This window comes from Rhinopithecus bieti, unplaced genomic scaffold (genome assembly GCF_001698545.2).
Source record: "Rhinopithecus bieti isolate Rb0 unplaced genomic scaffold, ASM169854v2 scaffold_20579, whole genome shotgun sequence".
In the NCBI taxonomy this organism is placed as follows: domain Eukaryota; kingdom Metazoa; phylum Chordata; class Mammalia; order Primates; family Cercopithecidae; genus Rhinopithecus; species Rhinopithecus bieti.
Window position 1 is genome coordinate 1,555,610 of NW_016810413.1, and position 11,884 is coordinate 1,567,493.

General features: G+C 36.2%; 1 protein-coding gene across 24 annotated transcripts in view; it reads right to left on the reverse strand.

Moving 5' to 3' along the window:
- The window catches only part of ABI3BP (ABI family member 3 binding protein), a 128,486-nt gene extending 116,863 nt beyond the window's left edge, over positions 1 to 11,623 (reverse strand). For all 24 annotated transcript variants that reach the window (XM_017891905.1, XM_017891898.1, XM_017891897.1 and 21 more), the window contains exons 1-5: positions 11,580 to 11,623; positions 10,540 to 10,611; positions 9,874 to 9,966; positions 2,054 to 2,131; positions 27 to 101 (exon numbers count right to left, since the gene is read on the reverse strand). In XM_017891905.1, the coding sequence (XP_017747394.1) occupies positions 27 to 101; positions 2,054 to 2,131; positions 9,874 to 9,910 (190 nt within the window). In that variant the 5' untranslated portion in view covers positions 9,911 to 9,966; positions 10,540 to 10,611; positions 11,580 to 11,623. The remainder of the gene's footprint in view (positions 1 to 26; positions 102 to 2,053; positions 2,132 to 9,873; positions 9,967 to 10,539; positions 10,612 to 11,579) is intronic.
- Positions 11,624 to 11,884: the final 261 nt, after the last annotated feature.

The following is an 11,884-nucleotide window of genomic DNA, read 5'->3' on the forward strand; positions in this document are numbered from 1 at the left end:
AAAAAAAAAAAAGTTCTTAGAATTACCCAGTGTTGTTTCTGAAACATCTAATGCACCAGATGTAGTGGGTTTAGTGGTTCTTGGAACTGTTTCAGGAGTCTCTGAAAGGTAAAAACACAACTTTACAAATTAAGATAAAGGGAAGCAACCAAAGACCAGGAGACACATTTTGTTGCCTTTCAGAATAAGAAACTGATATTTGTACAGCCCATTTCTTTTTGTGTTACTATGTAAAGAGCTCCTTGGCTTGTCTCAAGTGCCTGAGCTGACACTCCTCTCCAACTGGTCCTTTCTGGGTTTGCTTTCTATCCAAAAAAGCACTCTGACCTGACTTTCATTGAAGCACTTACAAGCTTAATCACAATTTTAAATCTGCCTTTTTCTTTATCTCCAGGGCTTAGCAGAATACCTGGGGTATAGTAAACAAGCACATGATAATAGTTTATTATTTTTTAAATCATTTATTGAAGAATCTGAAGGATAATCAAGATAATAGTTTATTAAATGAATAAATGGGCAAATAATAGGATGACTTGGGGCTAAAAGTCTTACTTAGAGCTATCATATTACAAGACTTCACTCTTACACTCCAATGAACATGCAAAGCTTGAAAATGAATTGAAATTATGATCAGAATTTAAATCCTCAGCCACAGGTTTGTCCCAAATGCTAGATTAAAGGTAATAAAAAGCTCAATTAAATAGTTTTGGAGAAATAAGAACTAAGATCACTGGGATCTGAAATGAATCGAGAGCCAGAAACCCCCAGAATGTTGCAGGGCAAGAACACAAAATAAACACAATAACCCTGAGTAATAAGTTGTGGTGTTTTCCTAAGTGTTTCTGAAGTGGAAAACTCTGAGGAGGGTTTGGCAGAGGACTAAAAAAATGTAGACTCTCCCATCAGAAATGCTGCCAAGAGAAAAAAGTATAATTGGGGAAAGTGGGCAGAATCTTTGAGGGAGAAAGGGACTGGGAGTCACCCACTGGGCCATGCCTATGCTTTTCTGGATATTGATCACATATACTGAAGTCAGAAACCATCTAGGAATTTCATCCAAATGGGTCACTCCAGGAGCTACCTCTGCTCCAAATCCCGTGAAGGTGGGGATGAAAGGTCCATCTGTCTTCTTTAGAAAAGGACCATATTCATCTTGGTCTCTCAGACATATTCCTACTTCAATGGATTTCGTGAAGTTATTTCATTGCCACAACAACTTTTATCTTCTCTGGACCACTTATGAGTCCAAAAGTTTAGTAAAAGGTATATCATCAATATTTCAAGTTATAGGATTTTGTGGACTGAAAAATTCACTTCAGATTGGAGTTACTCTGCTAAATATAGATTGTGGGGAATTCTTGCCAGATGTCTGTTTCGTCAAGTCCTGGATAAGGTGGTACTACTCTGGAAAAAACTCTAGCTCAAAGATTAATGTCCCCCCACCCCCCCGCCGCCCCGCCAGACTGGACTTGAGTAGTTCTTTCATAGAAGAAATGCTTAATGTTAGTAATGGTGATAAACTATGGAGAAAACACTTACTGCATTAATTCTTTAAAGGGTTGTTACTGAACTATTCTATATTCTCTACACTAGGATTGCTAAAGTTCCAGAGACATTTGTTTCTAATGATTCAAGTATTTTCACAGATATTAAGCTACGGATTTGTGAAGAATATATGGCATTTTGCTACACTGACCCCTTGTGAAAGTAGAAAGTAGAAATGAAAAATGGTCTCACGTCATCATACACAAGGACAGCACCAAACTTGTGGTATGATGTTTTAATATAAAAATATTTCAGTGTTTAACTAATAATTTTCATTTAGAGTAAAAAATACAGCTTCTGTATTACTTATCAGTTATGTGATTCAATAGCTCATTTTGCAGCTGTTGTTTTCCCAAACGTTAGAGACATGGAATTTCCTACTGTTTTGCATTTATGATCAAAATGAATTTCCTACTGGCTCTTTACTGAAAAAAAGGCTGCAGATTAGTATTTGAAAAAAAAGCATTTTTTTCTTTTCTCAAGGTCAACAACATAGCAATCTCATTACCTGTCGTGGATCGTGCTGAGATTTTTTCAACTTCTGGTGTTTTAGATTTGGCAGGTAATGCCAAGGTTTCATTCTTAGCTAAAAAGTCAAAGAACAAACAATTTACCTCATTTGCAGTGTCCAAAAATACATCCCTCAATGCATAATCAAGTAGCAGACTAAAAATCTAATCTTGCACTCCCTTCCCCACCAGCCAGTCAACAACTTTATTGTGTGTCTCTAGCAGGAACTAATATAAGTCTTCAAAATTCTTTCTTATTAACCCTAGATAATTCTTTAAGATCTAAATTGTCATTGACGTGAAGGAAAAAAATTCACAACCCAATACTTGGATACATCTCAAGTCATCTGATTGATAAATAGAATTTCTGGAAGGCATAGGTTGCATTGCAAATGCTTCCTGGAATTTTATATTCAAGTACTCACAATTTTAAAAAATTCATCTATAGAAAATTTCTATTATTATACATGGTAAAAAATGTAATAAGTTATGACATTGAGATTTTAGAAAACCACAAACAACACACATAGGAAACTAAGCTATTTGAAAATATTTGTGGTAAAAAATTAAACAGTAAATTGTATTTGAGCCTCATATTGATGTAGATCTTCTCTTTTAATCTCTATGGAAATTCAGTACAAAGAATAAAATAATTTTTTTCCAGTTTTCCTCTTTATGTAACTATTTGAGAAACTTCCTTTTAAAATGTGGATGTTCTTTTTCAAAGAAAGAAAAGTAACATTTCTAAGGCTGTGTTCCCCAGCAATTATGGTATTCCCCATTTGAAAGGGTATAATTAGGATTAATTCTATTCAGTTATTTTCCGTGTTGAATCATAATATTACCTGCTCATAGTATTTTGAAACAGTCTAGTGGCATGAAAGAATTTATGTCCCTTTGGGATACCCTGATCATGCCACCTTGAGCCGATTATATAATCCGACAGGATTTTTCAGAGTCCAAACAGTAAATTGTATTTGAGCCTCATATTGATGTAGATCTTCTCTTTTAATCTCTATGGAAATTCAGTACAAAGAATAAAATAATTTTTTTCCAGTTTTCCTCTTTATGTAACTATTTGAGAAACTTCCTTTTAAAATGTGGATGTTCTTTTCAAAGAAAGAAAAGTAACATTTCTAAGGCTGTGTTCCCCAGCAATTATGGTATTCCCCATTTGAAAGGGTATAATTAGGATTAATTCTATTCAGTTATTTTCCGTGTTGAATCATAATATTACCTGCTCATAGTATTTTGAAACAGTCTAGTGGCATGAAAGAATTTATGTCCCTTTGGGATACCCTGATCATGCCACCTTGAGCCGATTATATAATCCGACAGGATTTTTCAGAGTCCTAAGGCTATATAGAACTTAGATTTCTCAACTTTGGCACTATTGATATTTGAGGCTAGATTATTTTTTGTATGGGTGGCTGACCTGTATACTGTAGGATGTTGAACAGTATTCTTGGCTTCTACCCATTGGATTCCAACAGTGCTCTCACAAACTTTTGGAATATTTTGTGCTCCACAGATACTGTTCTACCAACCAAAAGTATCTCCAGGCAATTCTAAATATTCCCTAAGGGACAAAATTGCTCCCTGCTGAAACCTTTAATTGTCACACACAAAATTCTTTGAACATTCATTTTATAATCTGTAGTTCACTTTATTTTTATAAAGACCACTTTCTTCTTTTCTGTTAATGTGGGTTCAAAAATATTTATTTAATTCTGATGAGCTCGAAGACAATTAGAAAGTCATCTTTTTCCCAATGTTTATAGAAGCAAATCAGTTTTCAATCTCTACTTGATAAAGGCATACAACAGATTTCTAGATAGCTAATTCTCAGGAGTGATTTAAAATGCCACCAATAAGTGTCATAAGTGATAATTTGCAACAAATTGTGTGTTTCTGAAGTTGCAAAGCATGTTTGCACAACAAAATATTTAATAGCATTGTTCAAATTAATTTAGCAGGGCATAAAAGGAATTTTAAAAAATCTAGCATAATTTTATAAATTCTATTTTTAAAATGTCTAAATTTTATCAATTTTCCTGACATCTTTTGTGTGAACAATTCTGATTGTTAACACAGAAAAAACATTCAGATCATGAATTTTTCAAGCACTCTGTTCCTATTACTTTCAACATGCACCATAGGAAGTTTTTTAAAATGTAAAATTATAAGGTTTCCTTTCACGATCTCTTGTCTTTCAGTGTCCTCTTCTCTTTCCAAGCCTCCTTCCTGATTAAGAATATCTCATGTTCTCAGTGAGTCCCTGGCTGACCTAGGATCTCTTATTATTTGTTTGTTTAATCATCCAGATCCTAGACTTTCACAGGCAATGCTCTCAATTTCTTTATTCAAAACATGTTCTTAGCTGGCAATCACATTAGCCTAAAATCAGGCTGTTAAGGAAAAAAGGCAAACTACCCCTTCCTAAGAGACGTTTGTATTCTTTGTATATTACTAATTCCTTTTACAGGCATATCGTTTTTTCTTCTTCCTTTTTTTCTTTTTTTTTGTGGCAGGGTCTCACTCTGTTACCCAGGCTGGAGTGCAGTAGCATGACAATAGCTCACTGCAGCCTCAAACTTCAAACTCCTGGGCTCAAGTGAAACAATTCTCCTGCTTCTGCCTCCCTAGTAGTAGCTGGAATTACAAGCACATGCCACAGCACCTAGCTTATTACTATTACTATTTTGTAAAAATGGGATCTCACTATGTTGCCAGGCTGGTCTTGAACTCTTGAGCTCAAGTGATCCTCCTGCCTCAGCCTCCCAAAGTGCTGGGATTACAAGTGGGAGCCACTGCACCAGGCCATACTGTATATCTATAAATGGTATTTTAGACATCAGATAACTTAGTAGATAGTGAGGGTATTTGAATGGGGAACTCTTGATATATCAAACCCTGAGCATTCACCCACACTATCTTATGCACAACTGCAATCTTGGCAATAGGAAAGTAAAATGCAATCAGAACACAGCCTAAAACCCAGGAAATTCCTTTTCCTCTATTTCTTCTGTACCTTTTTCCATCACAGTTGTTTCCTTTAATTTTTGGCAGGCTAGGTCTTGACTTTGGCAAACCCTTTGTATGTCCCTTAGGGATGTGTGTGTAATCCTAATTTTTTGTTTATATCTCTCATTATTCACACCATGTGTTCTTAGAACAAGCTATTATACTTCTTGATGTCCCATTATGAGCTCTGCTGGAATGAGGATGTTGTTTTTAGGATTTACTACCTCAAAAATACAGCTTTTCTGAGTTGCAGTGATAATTAACTTTAGGGAAGTTTATTTCTCCCTTCATGGCATAAAGGACTGTTTATGTCCACACTTTGCAAAAAACAGTGCTTCTGTGCAGCAAAGAAGGCAATAAACAAAATGAAAAGGCAGCCTATGCATTGAGAGAAAATATTTGCAAACCACATGTATCTGATAAAGGGTTAAGATCCAAAGTATATAAGGAACTTACACAAAATAGCAAAACAAAATAACACAACCACCCTCAACCCCAAATAACCTAATTAAAACATGGGCAAAGGACCTGAACAGACATTTCTCTAAAGAAGACATAAAAAATGGCTACCAGGTATGAAAAAAAAAGTGCTCAACGTTACTGATCATCAGGGAAATGCAAAATTAAGACCACACTGATATATCACCTCACTTCCGTTAGGATGGATATTAAGCAAAACGATAAAAGATAGGTGTTGGCAAGGGTGTGGAGAAAAGAAAATTCTTGTTTACTGTTGGGGTAGAAATGTAAACTGGTCCAGCCATTATAGAAAATGGTATGAAGTTTCCTCAAAATATTAAAAATAGAACTGCCGTATGACTCAGCAATCTCTCTTCTGGACATACATCCAAAGGAAATGAAATCAGCACCTCATAGAGATACATGTAGTCCCACATTCACTCCAGCATTGTTCACAACAACCAAGGTATGGAAATGACTTAAATGTTCATGGATGAATGTATAAAGAAATTATGGTACACACACACTGGAGTATTATTCAGCCTTAAAAAAGGAGGTCCTGCCATTTGCAATAACATGGATAAATCTGGAGGATATTATGCTAAATGAAATAAGCCAAGCACAGAAAGAAAAACACTGCATGATTTCACTCATGTGGAATCTAAAAAAAGTCACATATATAGAGAATAAAACTGTTTTATGAGGGATGGGATGGAGAGGGGGAAATAGAGAAATGTAGAACAGAGGGTAAAAAGTTGCAGATGGATAGGATGAATAAGACTATAAATCTAATATAGAAAACAAGAACTATAATTACAATATTGTATATTAGAAAATTAAGATTTTTGGTACTCTTACCACATACACAAATGGTAACTATGCAAGAGGATGGATATTAATTTGCTTGAGTATAGGGACTATTTCACTATGTATACATATAAGAAAACTTCATGCTGCCTGCTTGAAGCATATACAATAAAACATTAAAAAAAATTTATATGTAGTTTTTTTTAAGAAACATGGTCTACTAAGTTGGTACATTTGTTGGGTAGGATTCTGCTTTGATTTATTGGACATTTTCAAACGTACTGGCTATCAGTCTCTTCACTGTGTCATATGGTTTGGCTGTGTCCCCACCCAAATCTCATCTTGAACTCCCACATGTTGTGGGAGGGGCCTGATGGGAGGTGATTGAATCATGGGGGCAGAGCTTTCCCATGCTATTCTCGTGATAGTGAATAAGACTCATGAGATCTGATGGCTTTAAAAACAGGAGTTTGCCTGCACAAGCTCTCTTTGCCTGCTGCCATCCATGTAAGACATGACTTGCTCCTCCTTGCCTTCCATCATAAATGTGAGGCTTCTCCAGCCATGTGAAACTATACGTCCAATTAAACCTCTTTGTAAATTGCTCAGTCTCAGGTATGTCTTTACCTGCAGTGTGAAAATGGACTAATACAGTAAGAAATTCTCCATGTGTTAAATTTTCTATGCGTTCTATCTGTTATCATTAGCATCAATACTTTAAGAGACCAGGTCTTGCTCTGTTGCCCAGGCTGGAGTACAGTGGTGCAATCAGAGCTCACTGAAACCTCAAACTCACAGACTTAAGTGATCCTCCTGCCTCAGCCTTCTGAGTAGTTAGGACTACAGGCATGTGCCATCATGCCTGGCTATTTTTTTTATTTTAATATTTTTTTAAAGATGGGGTCTTGCTAGATTACCTATGCTTGTCTTGCATTGCTAAGTCTCAAACGATTCCCTGGCTTCAGCCTCCCCAAGTGCTGGGGTTACAGGCATGAACCACCCCATCTTGCCCCATGTATTCAATTTAAGATAGGCATTTCCCTCAAAAGCCAAGTTTAAAAACATATTTACTATTTTCATAGTTTTAATTACTTGCATTTTACTATTTGCATTTAATTTTCTGTATTAAAATCATACTTAATTCTGGGCTTTTAGTGAATCATATCAGAAAAGCAAAACTAAAACAAATCACAAGACAAAATTCACTTTAATTCCTTACAGAAAGCAAAAATGCTAAATTGGTATTATGGTAGCATGCAGGACTTTAAAACAGTTTTTAAAAGATTAGGAAACATCACTCAAGACTAAGCACTGAGTAATAGACCATGACATCTTCCGGTTCAAAACTGACAGCAATGGTCTGAGAAACGCCCCTGCTCATTTTCTGTCTCCTTCACAAACCCTGCTTTCTGTAGTTTTGATGGACACATTAGGGACCCAATCAATAAGAGATTACAAAAGATACAGTCTCTGGGCAGAGAACAGGATAATGCAAGAGTTCTGAGCTTTAACTCTTCCAAACACAGATTCACTGAGGGAACTTAATTTGGAAGCATCCTGGCAGCATCACATTTACATGATGTAGGGTTGGGTCACAGGGTTTTATAGCTAAAGGGAGGTGATCAAGTCTGATGTACAAATTAAGAAAATGAAGTCCAGAGTTACTTATCTATTTTCTGGGAAGTAACTCACTCTAGGACTACTAGATATGACTATATTAAAATAAAAATATAAGGATTGCACAAAATCACAAAGATATATTGGCAAATATTTTCATATCTTACTAAGGTGTTGAACCATAAGTTTTGAAAATTTTTCCAAACTTATAACTGGATTGCCTCAGATCAGACAAGCAAAAAATGAAAAAAATTAACTTAAACTTTCAGGTAACACTATTTATGCAAAGTTAAATGTCTGGATATTTGAAAAACACATGAAGAGATACCAATTTCTTTTCACGTTTTTTAAAAAAATTAAGTAGCTTGACATTAAGTGGACAAAACTTCTAAACATCTCTACATAGCCCTATTCCCTAAAGAAGAAAATTGGAAACAAGAAAAATACATCAACATTTGATATCTCGTTAGATATGATGTCTTTTTTCCCCCAGTAAATCTCCAGGGCAGGGAGGGAAAGGGGGAAAAAGGAAATGAGTTATTGGCTTGTGGGATCCGCACTGTACCAGCAGCTACTTGTCAGGAACATCAAGGGCTTGTTCCCAGTGGATGCATGCTCTTGATAACAGAGAGATCACACCAAGCCCTGGCCTGACCAGAGGGTCTGCCCACCTAGGACCCCAGCCTATTGTCATGTTTCGCGGTATTTTATTGAATTAAAAAATATTCGGGTTATATCTTATTTATCATTTCTTCTCTCTCTCTCAAAGCCAAAAAAGAGGAAATATCAACAGAAGGGGACAGGTAAGGCCCCCAGTAAGGGAGGAGAAAGTAAGTGCCTTATCTGAGGTCCCAGTATGAGCAGGTGCCGTGTCTGGGTAATTCACCATCATAGCCCCCAGCAACCTGTGGTTCTGACATAGGGTAACACATAGTATTTGTTGAATGAATGTTGCCAAACAGGGGCTTGGGACTCCGTTTCTTTATCCATACAATGTGCTGGATTCAATCATTTATTAAACATTAAAGTTTATAGCCAGTGCCTAGCTCAGGGAATACATTCTGTATTCTTAAGGCTTGTTCAATTTCTACTGCACTATTTCTTCCAAATTTATTAACAGCCCAAGGCATTCTCTAGAGACATTGGAGGGGTAGTTCTCAAAGTGTGGTTCCTATACCAGCAGTGTCAGTGTCACCTGGAAACTTGTCAGAAATGCAAATTCTGGATCTACTGAATCTAATTCTGGAGGTGGGTGGGGGGAGTGGGGTGGCAGCAGTCTTGGTGTTAAGCCCTCCAGGTGCTCCTGATGTTTGATCAAGGTTGAGATTCTCTGCTAAGAGACAATTCAGAGCCTAATTTGATACTCAAATGCAGCAACCAACTCAGCCCAGTGACCTCCATATTTATTCCCTGGCCCCTTTTTAAGTGGATTTTCCGTTTTTTCTTTTACTGTTATGTTTTAAGGTTTTTTAAACACTGAACTCATAACCGGTTCTTTCTAGAAATAGGAAGCAGTATCAATCTCAAGTAAATAATAATTCTAATGAATCTGAATTTCACATCAATTCTCATTGAAAATACCTAGTCGCCCCTTAATATTATAGTAAGTATAATTTAGAATTACTTTATTAGAAAATTATACATATATATTTATATTTTGAAGAATTTCATAAACATTCACTCTTATTTCATACATATAAATATACCTTATATAAATATGTACATATAAAATAATTATTTTCTTATGGAATGTTATTTATAATGAGTACCTCCAACACTCCAACCTCCTTACCTCTACTTTTTTACTTTTAGATCCTCAAACAGCTCATTTGCAAGACTCTTTGGATCTACTAAGAATATCGTGCTAGTACTCAGTCATTGCAAAGTTTAAATACAAAACTTTTCTGCTTACCTAATTGTGTCTTGAGTGCATCTGAAATCTCAAACATTAGGGATGCAGGAAGTTTTACAGTAGTTTCATTAAGACCTGGAATAATAAGATGGACTGCAAGGAAATAGACGTAAATAAGGTAAGGGGAAGAAAGTGCATCATGACATAAAATGAAGCTCAGCACATCAGATACTACAAACTATGAAGCGTAGCACTTATTTTGCTTAGTAAATTTTAACCCAAACTTTAAAACATTGGAAAAAATATCACCACACATTTTAAATAGAATGTTTTTCATATTTAACCAAACTACTAAAATCCTCTGGCTTTCAATCCATAGACTCAAAATTGTAAAATGGCTGCTTAAGATGTGTGGTGAACAATGATCATTATCAATAATAATGATTTTTAAAAGAGCAGTTCGGTCCACTCTGTGGGGCAGGTAGGACAGGTGCCATCATTCCCACTGCACCTGTGCTAGAGCTATCTCTTTAACACACCATGATAAAGATAGCATGGCTTGGCTCCTAGCCTGGAATGGACACCAGCCAGGATGCTAAACAGTGAAAGGAAGTGAACCACATCAATTAAACAGAACTACTCACACTGCAATACTCCAGAAAAGCCCTATTCTCTAAAGATAGCCCGATTTGCTGAATCTAAGCCTAGATTTCAAGATCCACTCACCTAGTATCACTCCTCCCAACGGAGCTTTTTCTGGGGATTTAGTTGAATCCTTGTGAGTAACATTCTGAATCACTGTTGAAATACAAATAGACTGTGTGAGGGGGTGGGAAATACAAGGCAGTAAGAAGCTACTAATGTGAAGTCATCTGTGCTGGAAAAGCCTTGATCTAACTTTATTAATACAAAGCAACTCAGTGGGCTGGCTATGTAGCCAACAGAAGGGTTGGAAGGCATACTTACCTTAACACCTGTGCCTTTAACTAATGAAAGGCTATTATTCTATCATAAGGTGTTCCTTTCTAATTACTGGAAAATTTTCTTCCTAACTCTATTCTCTGAAGCCTTCCTTTTCCCCAAATCAATCAGTACTAGCACAAAATGAGGTGATGACCCAGCAATAAAAGTTTAGAAAACTTATTTTCTCAAAGCAGAGTCTTTGAGTAATATCAACACTGACTCTGTTTGGAGAATACACTTGGGATGTTGTGTTTTCTGAAAATGAAGAACTATTTTTTTAAGGGCTCTGTCCCTTCTACCAATAAACTTTCTGGAAATAATAGATTTTAATAATTTGAAAAATCAGAAGCCAAAACAAAAACAATCAGATACTGAAGTGAAATGCCATTATAATTCTGGAAACCTGGACGTCTTTACTTTCCTTAAAGTGACCACTAAATCAGCTTTCATTTTCATTAATGAAAATATCCTATCAAGGGATTTCTTCGGGTATGACAACTTAATCCTGGGCAAAGCTCCACATATTTGACTTGTTTTAAAAAATGTAATACATGTGATGGTTGCTTTGTCCTTAGTTGTCTGACCAGTGTGACCAGCCCAAGGCTTGGTGTATTGGTAAAAGAGCCAAAATTATCCATTAACTTCCAATTTACTAGACCATTATATTTTCTTTGAACTTTTCTAAAAAAAAAAAAAAAAAAAAATCAATAAAAAATTTGAGACAATTTGTGCCATGTTTGATTAGCTTAGCTAACAGTATATTAAAGATCGCTCTCAACACATTTCCAGAGCAGACAAATTACCTTGCTTGATGATTGTTATTGGGATTAGCTTCCTTGGGACATATGCTGGCTGAAAAGAGAAGAATAAAGTCAGCTTTTCAGTCACCGTAAATCACTTTCTGTTCTTTAAAACATATCAGAGAACTGGAAGTAGCCCTTTCTTGTCTTCCATGAAGTCTCCTGTGATGCTGGTTTAATAGTTGCTGGTGGCGGGGCACGGTGGCTCACGCCTGTAATCCCAGCACTTTGAGAGGCCAAGGCGGGTGGATCACTTGAGGTCAGGAGTTCCAGACCAGCCTGGCCAACATGATGAAACCCCATCTCTA